At 41.0% G+C, this 19391-nt stretch overlaps 1 protein-coding gene and 1 pseudogene across 2 annotated transcripts; both read right to left on the bottom strand.

Moving 5' to 3' along the window:
* Nucleotides 1-2876: 2876 nt before the first annotated feature.
* LOC121810655 lies at nucleotides 2877-4950 on the bottom strand (annotated as a pseudogene).
* An 8277-nt stretch (nucleotides 4951-13227) lies between these two features.
* LOC121811337 (hydroxymethylglutaryl-CoA synthase-like) lies at nucleotides 13228-17649 on the bottom strand. Of its 2 annotated transcripts, none has more exons than XM_042212173.1 (12): nucleotides 17303-17649; nucleotides 16750-16856; nucleotides 16029-16161; nucleotides 15443-15586; nucleotides 15060-15218; nucleotides 14778-14851; nucleotides 14631-14706; nucleotides 14462-14517; nucleotides 14294-14381; nucleotides 14041-14181; nucleotides 13777-13926; nucleotides 13228-13674 (listed from the first exon to the last, which is right to left on the bottom strand). In XM_042212173.1, the coding sequence occupies exons 1-12, from the start codon at nucleotides 17363-17365 to the stop codon at nucleotides 13483-13485; spliced, it is 1383 nt and encodes a 460-aa protein (XP_042068107.1). In that variant the 5' UTR covers nucleotides 17366-17649; the 3' UTR covers nucleotides 13228-13482. The 2 variants fall into 2 exon arrangements, with proteins under 2 accessions (XP_042068107.1, XP_042068108.1); XM_042212174.1 differs by having other exon boundaries at nucleotides 16750-17089; nucleotides 17303-17648.
* Nucleotides 17650-19391: the final 1742 nt, after the last annotated feature.

The raw sequence follows: 19391 nt of genomic DNA, 5'->3' as shown, positions 1-19391 counted from the left end.
TTGACATATGATGGCATCAGCAGTGGGGCGCCCTAAGGCGCGCCACATCATCATTTTTTAATAATTATAAAATCCATACGAATTTTAAAAAATTAATAAATTAAAATACGAATTTCAAAAACTTCATTTCATTTAATAAAAATTAATACATTACAATGCGAATTAAAAAAAACGCAAACTCAGCGACGGCGGTTATGAGCCCACACTTCTTCAATCATGTCGCTCATGAGCTGCGCATGATCCTGTTGGTTGCGCATTGAGGCCTGTCTAGATAGAACCTCATTGAAGCCTAACGGTAACCCTCTATCGGGTGTCTCGGTCGACGTGCCGGACGAGCTAGATGCACGGTCATCTTCATTCCAATCGGTGATGCTTCCGCCTTCATTCTCGACTATCATGTTGTGCATGATTATGCACGCATATATGACATCGGCGATGACTTCCTTGTACCAGGAACGAGCCGGCCCTTTCACAATTGCCCACCGTGATTGGAGCACACCAAATGTCCGCTCATCCTTCCGCGCCGACTCCTGCTTTTGCGCAAATAAAACCCTCTTCTCACCAATTGGGCAGCTGATCGTCTTTAGGAAAACTGGCCACCGTGGGTAGATGTCATCGGCCAAGTAGTACCCCATATGGTATTGGCGTCTGTTGGCAGTGAACTCGATGGCCGGGCCGTTGCCGTTACATTGGTCAGTGAAGAGGGTGGACGAGTTGAGGACGTTAATGTCGTTGTTCGACCCGGGTACGCCGAAGTACGCATGTCAGATCCAGAGTCGATGGTCAGCGACGGCTTCGAGGATCATCGTCGGGTGGCTGCCCTTGTATCCACTTGTGAATTGGCCTCTCCACGCCGTCGGACAATTCTTCCACTGCCAGTGCATACAGTCGATGCTCTCGAGCATCCCAGGAAACCCGTGTGCCTTCTCGTCCATCTGCATCAGACCCTGGCAATCAGTGGCAGTCGGCTTGCGCAAATATGTGTCGCCATAGGCCTGTACTATCCCCCGACAAAAGCGCTTCACACACTCGCGGCCTGTAGAATCCCCGCAGTGGAGGTACTCGTCAAAAAGGTCCGCCGTGGTGCCGTATGCCAACTGACGAATAGCAGTCGTGCACTTTTGCAATGGTGTAAGGCCGGGTTTGCCGATGCCGTCCTCCCGAAACGTGAAGTATTCATCACGTGAAGACAATGTCCGAACAATACTGAGAAAAAGGTACCGGGACATTCTAAACCGGCGGCGGAAAACATTCGGGCCCCATCGTGGTTGATCGGCAAAATAGTCTTCAACCAGACGTCTGTGAGCTTCCGGGTGGTCGCGTCGGACATACGTCCTATGTCGAATAGGCCTATGGACTTGCTCAGCCGCCGCTGCTGCCGCCTCCTCCTCGCGCTGCATTGCCGCATAGCATGCCGCCATGGCCTCTTCAACGGCTGCATCTAATGCTTCTGACGTCGAACTACCGGACTCAGACGAACTAGAACTATTGGTGTCGTCACCGAGATTCATTTTGGTTGGATGTTGAGAGAGAATATGTAAAGAGATAGTCGATATGTTCGTATGTACAAATGAATGAGAAACGAGATTTAAATAGAAAATTAAAAACGCGTGCCTTCGTCCGCGACCATCGTCCGCGTAGCCCACAGTGGGGCGGACGATGGCGCGGCCGATGGCCTATCGTCCGCGTAGCCCACAGTGGGGCGGACGATGGCGCGGCCGATGGCCTATCGTCCGCGGCCATCGTCCGCGTAGGCCGCAATGGGGCGGACGATGGCGGGCGCGGACGATGCGCGCCATCGGGCGTGTCATCGTCCGCCCCATTGCGGATGGCCTGAAGACTTAAAAATGGATGTGACACAACGGAGTGATCATGATATACACTTAGTATATTAATAAAAATTGTAAATTGATAATGTTTGATAGGAGTACTTTTGATTTATGGAGATTTTTTTAGAAAAATAAAAGACTATTTGTGTATTAGTAGTATAATATACTATGATCAAGCTAATCAATCAGACTTGAAATCTGCAAAGTGGGTTTCGGTAACTTTATCTGCTGCACTTAGTAATTTGAGATGACTTTTCTGATGACATTAAACTGTTGTCTAGTCCCTCCGTTCCGGCTAAAATGATACTCTAGTATATGTTTTAGTACGAGATTTTAGGAGTAGTTAATTAATGTGTTTAAATGGAGAAAGAAAATGTGGGTGTGAGTATTAAATAGCGAGAGAAACAGAGTTGAATATTAATTGTAAATATAAAAAGTGGTTGAATGTATTAATTGGATGGAGAATTTTCCAAAAATGTAATATGTCATTTTATTTGGGACAAACTAAAAAGGAAAGTGTGTTATCTTAAATAGGACGGACTAACGGGGGGAGTATTATTGAATTTCGATGTGCCTATACATTTTGTTTCTTAAATCGGATTGTGTGATTGCTATCATGATTTTGAGTGCTCCAAAAATATTATGGATCTCTCTGTGCAAGAACTATTTGGAGTTTTTCAAGAGATATCTATCTTCATTGTCATGTGCCTGAATTAGGCCAAAACCAACTGAGCTGAATTTTGTGTTTAGGCTCGTGAATATTCATTTTTTGGGTAATAAAGTGAGTTATATTCATGAAATATCCAATAGTGAATTTGGTTTTGTATATATTCGAATGCTTTGGAAAGGATTGATAGTGCTTTATTGAATTTAGATGTGCCTATAATAGTTGTGATTGGCTTGATGGCTTCAGATGACAACCATTAAACTTTTAGGTGTGATTTCCAAATCACACGATCACCTATCAATTTTTTTCTCATCCTTGTGAACAATCTCCTACATCTTATTTTCAAATGTGTATTTTATTATCCAAGCAGAAGAGGCTAATCAGAGCATTCCATTGACATGATGCTTGGAAGAGGAGGCGTTCAACTTGTCTCTCTTTACCGGCACGGTGATAGAATTCTGTGAATGTGTAACGTAAGGTGCCCCAGGGTAGTAGTTGTAGACCTACACCACCAGAGGCATCCTAACGGAATGTATCCCATCGCTCCACGTAATGGCGCCTGACATGATTGGCTGCTGCGTGATGGCAGGTCCGCTCACACTGACCGTCAACCACTGGACGAAAATGTGAGGACTGATGGCTCCACTTTGACACTGATCATCGCCGGCATGTGCATGCTGGCAGTGTAGGTCGAGTTTCGTGATCCCACGTTGGTTGCGGTTCTAGTGAAGGTAGCCATGATCTGCTGCCCGTCTTCCACGTAGAGCGAGAAGGACGGGTAGTTGAGATCCCAGGCTCTTCCCGGTGTGGTCATGGTGCAGCTGCTGTTGTCTCCTGTCACTGGTCTCAATGTGGTTGTGTTGTAGCCCTGCTTGCAGAGTAAGTTGATGTAGTCTGTCTCGGATGCGTTGAAGACTAGCCCCGGATCAAGTGTGGCGTAGGGTTGATGTGGCCGGAGCCGTAGGCGAACTCAAGGCTACTGTCTAGTCTTGGGTCCATTATGAAAGCTGTTTGACATCATTAACAAACCATAAATCCAATAACTGTTTAGAAATGTAACTAACTAACCAACCTGTTGTCATAATAGCAGACTTGATGGCAGCAGGGAACCAATCAGGGTGTGCTGCTTTAACATAGGCCGCAGTCCCCTCGCGTGGGGGCACGCCATGGATGTCCCGGAGACCATTTTAAATAAGACGCTTCTGGTGTCTCCGTGGTAGGATGAAGGTGATGCCAGAGGAGACCACCCAGCAAGGATGTTCACACCTGGTCCGGTAACATCAGGCTAATAAATACACAAGTATAGATGAATGAACAAGCTTAATTTCAACCTTGAGAATATCTGGGGTGATAGGGCTAGGTCCTCTAGAGGAAAACGAAACCACCTTTGGAGCAACAGCGTCCTTCCACGTCTCCCCAACCAGGATGGTTGCCACGGGGTATCTGAAGACGCATCAAATCTTAATACAAGAAGTCGAGTTTTTTCTTACTTGGTGGATCTTATGTAGGCCATCACCTTCTTGGCGTCGTCTGGGGTTATCAACGTTGCTGGTAATGGATACGTGAAGGCGTAGTCCGGGTTTATCTCATCCTAACCCACTACAACACATCCAATGCCCTTTGACAGCAGAATGGTCGAGCCATCCTGCCTGTAACCTTCACACATCACTATCTTCCCCGGTATCATGGCAAGGTTGATCCCTTCTTCATCACAAATTCTAGCATAAGCTTCACTGAAACCGAAGGTGTAGTCCACAGTATCTCCTCCCCACATCAAAGGATATGATGTCCCGTTCAGGTCAAAGCTATTAACCGCGATTCCCTTCATTTCACACACAAAATCATTAGTAGGAGTATAGCATGATAAGGAAGAAAGTCAAGTAGTGATCAGTTAAGTTGGTATACTGTCAAGATTTGTCCATCTCCAAGTACTAAGTTAGCAACAAATTTCCTGTCAATAGTGCTTGCAGCAACAGTGAGGATCCAAGGCGCGTAGTTGGCGAGTGAAACAGGATCAGGACCTTAGTTTCCAGCTGAACATGAGGTCAGGATCCCGTTTCTCATGGCATGGAAAGATCCGATTGCAATGGAGTCTTCAAAGTAATCAGAAATCCCAGTATACCCCAAGGAAACTGATAGCACATCTCCATCTGCAATTGCATCATCGAAGGGTTCAAGGATGTCTGCATCCTCACAGTAGCCACCCGCCCAACATACTTTGTACACTGCGATTCTTGCGTGCATGCCGTGATGTGTGGATGCGCTATCTTGGGGCGGGTCCCCCATGTACACGACGTGCAGCTAATCATGAAAAGGAGATCAAGGTAGCTGCATAAGGTGAATGAGGAGCAACTAACAAATAGGAAATTAACGTACCTTGCGCTCATCATCACAGTGGCAGGTGAGCACGATGCACGCGAGAAGCAAGGTGTACAAAGTCACGGTGTTCGCCATTGTGATGAGGTAATGCAATGTAGTTAGAGTATCTTAGATACAAGTGTTTATATATGGTTTAGCTTGAGAAGTGCTTTCTCCGCTTAGCATTGTTGTGAGGAAGAAAAGACAGAAGTAGATGATAGCTTTGCATTGTTAAACTATTTGTTGGTTTGATGAACATCAACATCTTTGGCGGCAATGATTTGCAAATATGTCAAAATATAGGATTTTCTTGGCCTAGCCTTTCTAAAGAGCGGTTGGATTCCTTTGTTTCAACAAAATTTAACTCATATTTTAGTGTTTACAATCCTAATCAAATATGCATTGTTTGTGAGTACTGTTGACGTTGTGAAAATGGGGAAGGGATTAAAGTATCATTTGCGGTTGATATTTTTGTGCTTAAACAACTTGGAGATTGTGTTGTTTAAAATAACTTGCATGTGAGATGATGTTAAAATAACTTTCAAGATAACTTAGATAAGGGATTATTTGTAATCACAATTTGAGATAATGGCAAGTGCAACAACTCAAAGAAAACCTGAGGAGATTATTAGAGAAAATCTCAATTTGGCCGATGCAAATACAATTTTAGTCCAACGAGAGGTTCTGTGAATATCTATTCTAAGTTTTGTGCAAAATTTTCAACTTCCTACACTAATCATTCAAAATTATTTCCTACTAATGTTTAACTAACTTCTCATGAAATAGCTCAATGCATCATATCGTTGCTGCCAATTTCCACCAAAATACCCCAAGAGTCCTTTTGGTACCATGACATTGGAATGGAATTGGGAATGTATGAAACTGAATTTCAAGGAATTACTGTAACACAAGAAAAATCAGAAAATTGAAATAACGAAATTTAAGAAAATAAAAAACTAATGATAATAATAATTAAGTGACCATTACAAATTTATGAAAAAGATAATTAAATAATTTTTACTGTTTCAATTAAAGATATCAAAGTATTTGTTTAATTTTAATTAAGTAAATTTGAATTTAAAATTTAGTATGAACAAAAATTGATTAGAACAAATTAAAATCATTAATATGTGTAAAACGTAAATAAAATATGATGTGGGCCAAAATAAATATTCATATATGTATGTTCTTGTGTGAGCCCAAGTGAAGAAATAAATTAATGAGATGCCTAACACAACTCAAATTTTTTTATGAATTTGAGTATTAGAGCATCTCCAATAGCAATAGTCCAGACATAGCCCAGCCACAAACTCCTCCTGCCACATCACCAGCTCTAAAATTCCTCCTGCCACATCATCAGGACAAGCAACTGGACAAGCAATAGCTCAGCCATATCCCAGCCATAATAAACAAAATTATAAAAATAACAATCACACAAAATACGGAATTCAACTTACGACACGGATACGGGAAAATGCAATAATTTCATTTAAATTAAAAAAAGGTACATTAAAAAAATTACAAAATTACAAAAAAAACTAACATCGTGCAGTCCTTTGCGTCCACAACTCTTCAATTAAATCATTTTGAAGTCGAATATGAACTTCCACTTGGCGCATGTCGGCATGTGCTTGGAGGCGGCCGGCTTCATCGTGAGGTACTCCACTTCGTACACTGGGGGTGGCCACGCCGTGGCTTGGACCGGCTTCATTATCGTCGTTGGCCCAACTAGTCAGTTGTACACCTTCATCTTCGACAATCATGTTGTGCATGATAATACAGGCGTACATTATATCAGCAATGCAGTCGACATGCCACAAACGCGTTGGACCCCTAATTGCCGCCCATCGAGACTGGAGCACACCAAATGCGCGCTCCACGTCCTTGCGCGCCGACTCCTGCCGTTCCGTAAAGTAGGTCTTCCTCTCATCTGATGCGCATCTGATCGTCTTCACAAAGACGGGCCACCTAGGATATATCTCATCCGCCAAATAGTAGCCCATATCATGCTGGTTCCCGATGGCGACAAAACTGATGGCCGGACCGACGCCTTGGCACTGCTCGTTGAAAAGGGCGACGAGTTGAGGACGTGAGGTCGTTGTTCGACCCGGCTACCCCAAAATATGCATGTCAAATCCACAGCCGGTAATCAGCTACGGCCTCGAGGATCATCGTGGGATTCTTTCCCTTGTAGCCGGTCGTGTAGAACCCTTTCCAGGCAGCGGGGCAGTTCTTCCACTCCCAATGCATACAATCTATGCTGCCTAACATACCCGGGAACTCATGCTTCGCCCCGTGCATCTACATCAGCTCCTGGCAGTCTTCGGGGGTGGGGCTTCGAAGGTACTGATCACCGAATATTTCAACCACGCCCTGACAGAAATACTTCATACATTCAAGGGCAGTCGACTTGCCGATGTGGAGGTACTCGTCCCACATGTCTACCGCGCCTCCGTAGGCCAACTGCGTGATTGCCGCAGTGCACTTTTGAATAGGTGTGTGGCCGGGTCTGCCAGCCGCATCGTGCCTGAAGCGGAAACATGGATATCGACTCTCCAAAGCGTCAACAATACGCATAAACAGGGCCATGCTCATCCTAAAACGCCGCCTGAAAATGTTGGCGTTAAACCGCGACTCCGGTGCGAAGTAGTCGTCAAATAACCGCTGATGTGCAGCTACGTGATCCCGATCAATCACTGCTCGGCGGTGGACAACGGGTCGAGGTCGAGGTACCGCCGGCTGCAAGGCCCGTTGTATCAGTCGGTCGATCTCTCGGGACCTATAGGCCTCCAACTGTTCGTTCAAACGTCGTTCGAACTCCTCAGCATCCCCACCACTACCACCACTACCACCACTACTACCACCCGCGTTACTCATTTCGCGTTGTTGATCTTGTACAGAAATTAAGATAGAGAGAAAACTCGTTAAAACAAGTGGTGCCAATGAAAATGACGTGCAGATCGCGTATATATAGTGTTTCGAAAATTAAATAATAAAAAAAAATCCCGCTCGCCGATCGCTCGCCAATTGGAGCCTGCAATGGCGGCCAGGAGATCGGTTTTTCTCGCTGATTTGGCGCTCGCCGGCTGCAATGATTAGGCGAGCGGCAAGAATCGGCTAGCCGGTGCGCTCGCCTCTATTGGAGATGCTCTTAGTGTTTCATGTTTTGGCTAGGCAGTAGGGGAATGAGACTAATGAAGAAAGAGAAAATTGACTTCATCTTTTCCATCAACACTTCTTTTCTCTCTCTTGAAATTTCCTCCAGCACCTATGTTCGATCCTTGAATTTTTTCCTTTCTTTTCTTCTAATCTTTACTCCTAATCGCAGTTTATATACTTAGCAAAGTGGTCGTCACAATTGATAATCCCAACTATAAATCATTTTACATTAAACAATGTACACTTTTATTTTTCCTTTCATTCTTTTGTCGTAAAAAATTGCAGTTTCTAACTCAGTAAATTAAAAGTTAAATAAAAAACACTTTATTTGATTTAATTAAGAAGAATTAAATGTATATTATAACTACAAATATGTGGGCCATAGTCCATACACCTTTTCTGCTTAATCATTTCTAATTGACACAAATGAATAGAATTATATCGGAATTGAATGGAGTTAGAGCATCTCCGATGCACGGATGTCCCACTCGGACATCCACTAGTACTTCCCAAAAACACCTCCTGCCACGTCACTAGGACTTCTCATCCCACTGCCACGTCACTAGGACTTCCCCTGCACAATCCGTCTTTCCCATCGCCATTCCCACTAGGACTTCCCGCAATTAAAAAAATCATAATTATTTAATCACAATAAATACCGGACGTCCGACCCGGACGTCCGACCCATGCCACAATGGCGGACGTCCGCCCGCCCATCGCCCGGACGTTCGAGGACATGCGACGTCCATACGGGACATCCGTATCCGAGTGCCTTCGTTACAATGGCGGACGTCCCGGTCGCCCGTCGCGGATGTCCGACCGGATGTCCGCCATTGGAGATGCTCTTAACTAGACGTCACCACGGTTCGGAACCGCGGGCTCCTATCCGGTTCTGGGCTGGTTCCGGGCCGGTTCGTCCTGTTCGGCGGTTCAAGGTAATTTTTTGTTTCATTGTAAATCTGTAATTCAAGTAAAAAATGTAAATATACTTGCATAAATAAAATTAGCATAAAGCGATGTACAAATGCAATTTTATTGATACAAATTATAACTTCAAAATTACAAATTACAACTTTAAAATTACAAATTACAACTTTAAAATTACAAATTACAACTTAAAATTTATAAATTACAACTTAAAAATTATAAATTACAAAAGACTTAAAGTCTTGATTACAATTTACAAATTACATATTCGAAACAAAGGGGAGAAAAAAGAAATAAAGGAAAAGGACTTGAGCTCAACTTAAATTTAAAATTTAAGTTGAGATGCCTACGTATCCTCAATGCTCAATTGCATTTTGGAATCAAAGTCCACGTAGTTCTCTTACCTTGCTTATTCTCTATTTAGCTTGATCGGAGGAATTGGCCTATTCTTCTTCGTCGGGGAAGTAGTCTTGGTCGGGTTGTACTACTTGATTGTCTCAATCCGGTTCTTGGTCTCTAATTTCGGCGGAGCACCAATCATCAAGTAACATGGTGGCTTCCATGTTTTGCCCGGTGAGTCTACTTCTTCTGTCGTCCAAGACGTTGCCTCCAACACTAAAGGCGGACTCGACGGCGACAGTGGAAGCCGGAACCGAAAAGATCTCATTTGCCATTGATGCAAGGATGGGAAAATCTTTCTCGTGTGATCCCCACCAATCTAGGACGTCGATTTGTTGGGGAACGGGACCTCCTTCTTCCTCATTGAATGAAAAGTGTGAGTCAAAATATTAATCTAACTCACTTACCGAATTTGTCGTCCTTCCTCCGCTGCTGAAGTCGAATAGGTAGGCCAATTCGGATTGGGCGCCGGGGTCATCAACTTGGAAGAAGCCAAAGTTATGTGTTTGACGGAGGGGTCTAGGTCTCACTTGGTGGGTACTGTTGTACTTGGCTTCGTAATCGTGAAAGAGAGCCCGCAAGTTGAACTCAAAACTTCTTTGCAGAGTTGGGATGTGGGGGAGGTTTATTTGGAATGTTTGGGCTAGGCTTATGTAGTTGTCGTCGTCCTCGTCATTCGATTACAAAGCTCGGAGTGGTTCAAGATCAATAGAAGCCAAATTGTTGTAATAAAATTCTAAAATTTTTAAAGTACCAACTAGTTTCCATTTTGGATCCAAAACTTTTGCAAATTACAAAAAAACCGTTGGGATCTCATTGAAATACTTGAGCCATTTTTCAACCATGTAATATAAAACACACATTAATTCAAGATTATTTGCGGAATTTTTCATTGCAGTTTTAAAACCAAGTGATATGTATATGCAATATTCTAAAACACGAACGGATGTGCAATAATACACACCCGATAACTCAACGGTGGCATTTCTAAAACCTTTGAATAATCTAAATAAACTCATGCTTTGATCCCAACAAGAAGAAGTTAGATATAAATCATCAACAGGGAAAGTTCTATAAAAATCAACCAAATAATCTATATGCTCTAATGTAGAATGCAACATATCATATGTAGAGTTCCATCTAGTAGACACGTCTAAAGTAAAAGTTGTGTACCTTATTTTCTTCGAGTGACAATACTTCTTCCACGCCTTGCCAATTTGAGGCTTCCGGTGGATCAAGGATACAGCTGTTATAATAGGTTGAATATGTCTTTGCCATAAAGACAAAGCATCTTGTACACATAAGTTTAAAATATGACAAATACATCGTTGGTGAAAATACTTACCACTTATCACCGGGGAGCAAGCCGCAATTAAATCGGGTATACTTGCGGTGTTAGCGGTTGCGTTATCAAAATCAACCGAAAATATCTTGTTGCATAACTCATAATCATTCAAAACTTGAATAATTAAAGATGCAATTGCTTGTGCGGTGTGTGGGGAAGGAAATTGTCTAAAACCAATTAAACGTTTATTTAAAGACCAACTATTGTCTATAAAATGACATGAAATTCCCATGTAAGAATTTCTTTGAAAAGAATCCGTCCACACATCGGAGCAAATATTAACTTTGTGCCCCAAGTTGGATAGAAATTTTCCAACTTTTCTTTTTTTATCAAAAAACTGCCGGTTGTTAGATCTTTGAGCAGTTGAGGGGGGGAATTCTTTTTGTAGCAACATTAAAAGCGGTTTGCATAGTAACTTCATATTTTTTGTCATTAAAAAAATTAAACGGCAAATGCTTCATTGCCGCCCATCTTACCATAGCATCGGTAACATTTTTGGGATCATATTAAATAGAGGTGTACCTATTTGAGACGATGAGCCGGAAGGGAAGTTTATTTGGCTTTGGGACTTAGTATGCCCATATTCCACGGGGTGTTTTGTCTTCAAATGGCGATGGAGAGTACCATATCCCCCACTGGTTCCAAATGGATAGACTTTATCGCAATAGTTGCAATATGCTTTGAACTCATTTGTCTCCATGGTAGTGGTCGGATCATTAGGATTTGAAATTACCACCGAGACCTTCTTGTAATGTTTGGTGAAAATGTCGGATTTCAACTTTGGTGACATCTTCTTCTTTTGTCGTCCTGAAGCACGAGGAGCATCGGCCTCCTCCTCCTCATCATTTTCGCCAACTTGGCTGGCGCTAGAAGGGGGGAATTGATGCGATCCATCATCGCCTTCGTCCGACGATAGATTCACATCGTATTCGAAACGCGAAGCCGAATGTGAATGCCCCCCTTATTGGTCGTCATCGGCGAGGGCAAGTAACAAGGCCGCATTTCGATCTTCTTCCTCCTACTAAAATTATACAACTAAGTAAAAATACTAACACAAAAATAAAACACATAGACACATAGATTTAAAAAATGAAATTATGAATTTAATAAACATGAATTAGCAAAAAACAAAAACATATTAGAACTTACTTGCGCTCGAAGAGCGGCTCGCCTTCCCACCTCCTCTGCAACTTGTGCTCTCGTAGGGGCATGTCGACGACGAGTATCACTTTGATCTTGGGCAATTCCCTTGCCCCGATCACCACCACGACGAGATGAAGACATGATATTTATGGAAAATTGAAAGTGGAGAATAGAGAGTAGTGTGATTGTGTGAATATGATAACGTGAACAACGTGAGTAAATTATGAGCGCAAATAAAGTAAACAACTTGAGAGAATGAGCATGGAGAATAGAGAAATTGAGATTGAGAAGAGAAATTCTTATTAACACAAGAATGAGGTGAGTAGAAATGAAGAGAAGGGGGTATTTATAGGGAAAATTGTGATTAAATTTTAAAAAAAAATTCAAAATTTCAAAATTTTGAAAATCCGACGGAACCGACGGTTTCGTCAATGGTTTTCTGACGAAAACCGGCGGTTTCTGACCCGGTTTCTGAAAAGGCTATGTGTAGGTCGGAGGTAGCCTGAAAAGTTGTCGGGAACCGGCGGTTCCGGTGAAACCGGCGGTTTTGAACCACCGTTACGGTTCGTCAAAATAGGAAACCTGAACCGGCCCGGCGGAACCGACGGTTCCGGTCACGGTTCGAACCGCCGCCGACGGTTCCGGTGACGGTTCCGGGCCGGTTCGTCCGGTTCGGTTCTGTTTGGGGACCTCTAGAGTTAAGAATTGAATGATGGTAGGATGAAATAGTATGTCATGTATTGCTATCTTCATATAATGATGAAATACAATTTATATTTTCATCTTATAACAAATTATATTTTGTGTGTTTAAATAATTTAAATTGAAAATTTTTAGCAAGTTATAATTTTTATTTTGTAATATAAATTAATTTAATCATTGTTTGCATTATATTAACAAAGACAAAGTTAAATTTATTTCTGTTATTTTATTTTTTCTTTAACAAAAAAGGTAAATTTAATATTGAAAGTAATTAATTAGTAATATTAATAAGTTATTCAAAACATTTATAAACAAATGGAATAAGACATACTAAATGAAATAAATGTAAAATTATCATTTCAATCTAATGTCCATTCCATCCTTGTTAAAAAAGCTCATTTTTATTTCTAGATTTTTGCAATCATGGGCATCTAAAATTGGAACCACAACACATGTTTACTCTGTCAGCACTAATATCTTTAAGCTGAAACATGAATCTAAAGGCTGAAATATTTAAAATCTTCAACAACCTGGATTTGGAGAGACATGTTAGTCCCACCATTTGCTACTTCAACACACTCCATTCTTAAGACTATAAATGGTGTTAGGATAGAAGCTGGAGTATGACACAATTTGCACCACAAGAGTAAGTGGAATTGGATTGAAAGTAAAACACAATTTGCATTAAGAATGGAAAGTAAAGATGTATGCCAGCTAGGGCAAAATTGAATTCATTAAGATGTAGAACAGAATACTGAATACACCCACCATCTAAGATGCTTCTTTTACAGAATCCAAGAAAAATAAAAACAGAGAAAATGAAACTCTGACTACTAATAATTCATCTGTCAAACAAACTCAGATGCTTGTACCAAACAATGAAAATAGATTATTTGTCTATGTGCTGAATTAACTACACAGAAGAAGAGCCAATTTTATGGCATATGATATCTTCAGTGGCCATTCGCAACAGTTCCATTCGTAACGGCCTTCTTGGCATAGAATCTTCGGTATTTGGAGTCGACTTCAGTGAGATAGTATGTACCTGGTGCAAGAAGGCTGCAGTCCTTGCTTGTGATGAAGTCTTTGCCTCCATACCTGTGCTCCATTAGCTGCATCAGTTCGACAAATTTTTCTGGCGGGAACTGCATACGGAGAGAGTGTTTATTAACAACTATCTCTACCAAAAACAAACATTTAAACAAGCACTGCTTCTAGAATCCAAGAAGACTACACTTTCAACGTACCTCATTCCTTGACTTCAACTTCTCTGAAACGTTCATAACAGATGCAATGTTGGACAGGCTGAAAGGTTTTTCTCCCTCAGTGAAACGGAGAGAGAACATGGTGGCTGCAAGACCACTCCCGTAGGAAAACAAGATGACCCTCTGCCCAGCCTTATGAAAAAAAATTAAGGAAAAAAAATCCATCAAGAAAATGTCTCATATTTTGTGTTTGACATCATTCATAAAGCCGAGCAAGCCAATCCCATAGGATCAACAGATGTTTACCAGAGTGCTACTTTTGTTGTGGATGAGGGAAGCAAATGCAGCATAGAGTGATGCGGTATACATGTTCCCAACTTGTTTTGGGATGAGCGTAGATGGTTGCACTTTGGTATCAAAGAAAGGTTTTGCGACTTGTTGAGATGCCTGTGAAAAGATGACTGTTAGCCCACAGAGCTTTTGTATCTTTAGCACAAAGAATGGTATAGCAACAGACTATCATCAACATAAACTGAGAAAAGGGGAAGATGATTCACACCTTCTCAAGATCGCGACTTTGGTAGCTTTCCTCATTGCTTAGTGATGAAAATGGTGCAAGCTTTTCTTTTGCAGCCACATCGATGAAGCTGAAAATTCATCCAGAGGTCAGGTAGGCAGAAACTTGTGACAAGTAAGTCAATGCTGTACAGATGATGATAATGTTCACCTGGCATTCCTCGAAAAGTCATTGAACAACAATCTTGAGAAACTTTTTTGTACAAGCTGCAGGTTTCAAGAAAAAATGTCAACAATGCTTATTCTTTTTCAAGTAGGAGAAAACTGGTACATTAAAAACCCTGTACTCTGTTAGGCAGGCCCGTGGTTTACACAAGTACCTTGTTGTATGGAGAATGGAATACAAAGTAGTCAGCATCCAAGATCGAGAACTGCTTGCCCTCCTGCTTCTCAAACCTATTGTACATAAAAGTTAATACCAGTGATAAAAAAGCATAGGTGCAAAATCAATTGTCTACTGAGCTTACTTTTGACAGAAGCCTTTGTAACAAGCATCCAGTGCCATGAGGTAACAAGTCTGTGAAAGCTTGCCATCAACAACCTACAAAGCATAGATTCGATCATAATTGAAACAAACAAATAAGGCAATGAGAATTTGTAGCAGGACATCATTTTCATAACACTGGCTACAAGAATTTAACAATCATCAAAGATAAATGACAGAACACTACATACTTTAGCACAACTTTGAAGGTATGATTGACAACAAGAGAACATGTAAGAAAAAAAGGGATTCAGAAGAAAATTACTGGATATTCACTGGCAAGGTCGGGCTTGTAAAAATCATAAACATGAGCCATGTGACTCGACCTAAGCTTGCCTTCAAAAGCAATAGGTGCATTTGGTCCTATTAGCATGGCAATGGCTGCAGCCCCACCAGTAGGTCTAGCTGGTCCCTCGGCATATACCTGTCAACGAAGCAAAAGGGTAAATATCAAAACAAGATGTTGGGTTTAATAGAATCTAAATCAGCACCCATGTTAAATGATGGGATAGACAAAGATCAAAATATACAAAGGATCCTGCTTAAACATAATGGTAACTATTTATTTTTGGCTCCTTTTACTTAACACTTCATCACTTTAGCAACTTTAAATCCAAATATACATGGCTATAGAGATGATGATCCTACCGCACTGTCAGTGCAGACAACAAGCCCATATCTTCCATCCCAAGAACTACTTTCCACCCAATTGACACAGTTAAATAGTGCTGCGGTCCCTCCATAGCAAGCATTGCTTGAGTCAACACCTTCGATATCAGTATTGCCACATTTCTGTTCATGCACATGGAGAAATTATAAGAATCATTATTGTGTTAGAGAAATTTATAACTGCAAATGCAGGGTAAAATGGTAAAAATAAAAAGAATTGTTGAGGGTAGTAGTCAGATATGGACCGCAAGGATATAAAAAAAGGCTTTGATTGAATTGAAATTAGAATATTAATCAATCAACAAATGCAAAGAGAGTAAACGATATAGTCACATTCAATCATGGAACTACTAATGACTCTAAGATTTGCCATGAACATACTGTGGTGAAAGGTATTTTCAATAGAAAAACCGAGGGGAGCTTATTGATGATATGTTACCTTTCTGTTAACTCTAGGAGGCCTACAGCTACACCATAATATAACGTCTCATATTAATATAAGTGATAAAGCAGACCCATAGAAAATGTTATTGTAGCTTAAGTGCAGATAATAAAGCCAAAACACCTCGAAGATAGGCATCAAAAATGTCTTAATGGATTTGCTCTTGTCGAGTACAGTCTCACTTCCAACTTCAAGGCGTCCAATCTGCTTCGGATCAACATTGTACTTTTCTAGAAGTGAAGTTACTGCCGTCATGCTGAAAGTTCAAAAAGTTAACAATAGTTAGAAAATTCAAGGTAACCAAGTTCCTGTTTACTATACTTTGATGAGTTAGTAAGCAAGTGAAAAAGACAGAATGTTCAGTCTAAGCGTTACAGTCTTCCAGATCTTTCCCAAATCATAATTATTAAGTAATGCAATAGATTTTTGAAGCATTTAATCCTTCTGGATACATTGATTTTGAGCAATATATAAAAATTTCAGAGATAACATAAAGTTTACGATGAACACACTTAAAATTTTGTGAGCCAAGATTCAGCAAAAAAGGAAAAAACACAGAATACTTCCCAACTTAATCGTAACAAATGTACTACCTAATTGATCAATAGTGAATATTCACTTTTTCAACAGGAAAACAGATGATACATCATGTTTTAAGCCACAAATGCATTTAACTACCGAAAAAAGGCTATTGTAATACTATATGATAACCATAAACTTTCAATGCATGTCAACATCATCGCTATTATACACAATAATACAATCAACCCAGACACGAAGAACAATACAGAGATGTTATTCTGCTCAATCCCTTTTTTTTTATTAAATATAGTAGATTAATAACCTCATGGAAATGACATCTTCGACCTCGGAACAAAATGCCATGCAATCTTGGCCAAGCCCAATTGTATACTTTCCTTTGCTTGCTCCATCATGAGCTTCCAACACCTCCTGCAACGCATCATATAACAGCTTAAGTCAACAAAATAAATTCTGCAGATAAGTCTCTAAACTAAGATCTGTTTTTCCCCCCAAGTGAATCTGAGATTTTGCTTTATCTAAAACCCTCAAGTTTAAATTTTTATATCAAAATGAAAATAAAATAAAGAGATTGATTGAGATATAGAAAGAGAGCTGGAGCAGAGAAAGTTTGCAATTAAGAGGTGGGTCCACTCCACTCCACCCTACAAAATTTCAGCACAACAAAGAAATCAATCTAAACAAACAGTGACGCACTTCAGCACAACAACAAAATTTCTATAACTAAAAAACCCAGAAACAGATTGCACACGCAAAACAACAAACACGAAGAGAGCACTATGAACACGAAACAAACTGCACTCTTTAGGCATCAAGATTTGGTGAAAAAAAAAGAGAAATTCGGAGAGGTAACTCACCTGCTGGATGCAAGTGGGAGGGAAGTAGATTTCCATGGCGAGGATCCCGACATTCTTGGCCATCTCGATTTTTTTTGTTGAGTTGAGGAAACGAAGGAAAGAGCGGATCAGTTAAACACTCACACAGGAGTTGCAGATGTTCAGCAATCAGAGAGAGAGAGAGAGAGAGAGAATGGGTGTTTGTGAATTGGAAGGTGGTGATGCGTATGTGTATATATAGGGAGGAAGAGATGGTGGATTCAGTATTTCCGAATTTCTTTGCTTCCACAACCCCAAAATGCAGACTTCGTGAATTTCCACTCACCAACCACATTATTCATTTTTTTATTCTTTCTTTTTCCCCACATTCTCTTTCTATACGATGTCTTTCTTCTTTTATTACACCCGAAGTAATAGATTTCTTTTAAATACATAATTTATATAAAAAAACATATTTTGAATTAAATAGTAAAAGAAATAGAGTACAAAAATGAATGAAAACATAAAATTGGAAAAAAAATAAAGTAAAATTAATAAATAATTATTTTTCATATTTTACTTTGCTTTCAACCTAGTATTTCAGTGTCTTTACATTCATCTTTAAGAGCATGTATAATTCTCATTCACCACTTCAAAAACAAGATATACCTTCGTAAAAACTATTTGTAGTAAATTTAAAGGGAAGAGGGTAAACCGAAAAAGCTATACAGAAATAGTCCTCCAGTACAACTATATTTATCTTTTGCGTAGAAAATAGGTAAAAAAAATTAAAATTAAAGAAGAAAAAAGAGATGCATATGATAGTTTTCTCTTAATCTATTTATTTAGATCCTTTATTTGGAGATGCTCTAAGGCCATCCACAATAGGAATAGCCCAGCAATAGCCCAGCCACTGCCACATCATCAGCATTAAAAATCCTCCTGCCACATCATCAAAACAAGCAAATAGCCCAGTAATAGCCCAGCCACATACTATCCACATCATTATTAACAAATATATACAAAATGAAATAATTAAAAATCACACAATATACGGAATTAAATTTACGACACAAAAACGAGAAAATTCACTAATATTAATAAAATATAAAAAGTACATTAATTAAAAAAAATTACATAATTAAAAAAAACTAATGGCGGTCAATCCTCCGTGCCCATAACTCTTCAATTAAATCCTTTTGGAGTCGAATATGAGCCGCCGTTTGGCGCATGTCGGCGTGTGCTTGTAAGAGGCCGGCTTCATCGTGAGGTACCCCACTCCGTACGTTGGGGGCGGCCACGCCGTGGCTTGGACCGGCTTCATTATCGTCGTTGACCCAATTGGTCAGTTCGCCACCTTCATATTCGACAATCATGTTGTGCATGATAATACATGCGTACATGATATCAGCAATGCATTGGACATCCCACAAACGCGTTGGACCCTTAATTGCCGCCCATCGAGACTGGAGCACACCAAATGCGCGCTCCACGTCCTTGCGCGCCGACTCCTGCCGTGCCGCAAAGTAGGCCTTCTTCGCATCTCCTGGGCATCGGATCGTCTTCACAAAGACGGGCCACCTAGGGTATATCCCATCCGCCAAGTAGTAGCCCATATCATGTTGGTTGCCGTTGGCGACAAAACTGATGGCCGGACCGACGCCCTGACACTGCTCGTTGAAAAGTGGCGACGAGTTGAGGACGTTGAGGTCGTTGTTCGAACCAGCTATCCCAAAATACGCGTGCCAAATCCAAAGCCGGTAATCAGCTACGGCCTCCAGGATCATCGTGGGATTCTTTCCCTTGTAGCCGGACGTGTAGAACCCCTTCCAGGCTGCGGGACAGTTCTTCCAGTCCCAATGCATACAATCTATGCTGCCTAACATACCCGGGAACCCATGCTGACTCCCGTGCATCCGCAACAGATCTTGGCAGTCTTCGGGGGTAGGCTTTCGCAGATACTGATCACCGAATACTTCTATCACTCCCAGACAGAAATTCTTCAGACATTGCAAGGCAGTCGTCTCACCGATGTGGAGATACTCGTCCCACATGTCTGCCGCGTCTCCGTAGGCCAACTGCCGGATTGCCGCAGTGCACTTTTGAATAGGTGTGTGGCCGGGTCTGCCAG

Source organism: Salvia splendens, chromosome 7, assembly GCF_004379255.2.
Source record: "Salvia splendens isolate huo1 chromosome 7, SspV2, whole genome shotgun sequence".
Classification (NCBI taxonomy): domain Eukaryota; kingdom Viridiplantae; phylum Streptophyta; class Magnoliopsida; order Lamiales; family Lamiaceae; genus Salvia; species Salvia splendens.
Note: the sequence above shows the minus strand (reverse complement) of the source record. Positions and strands in the feature narration are given on the sequence as shown.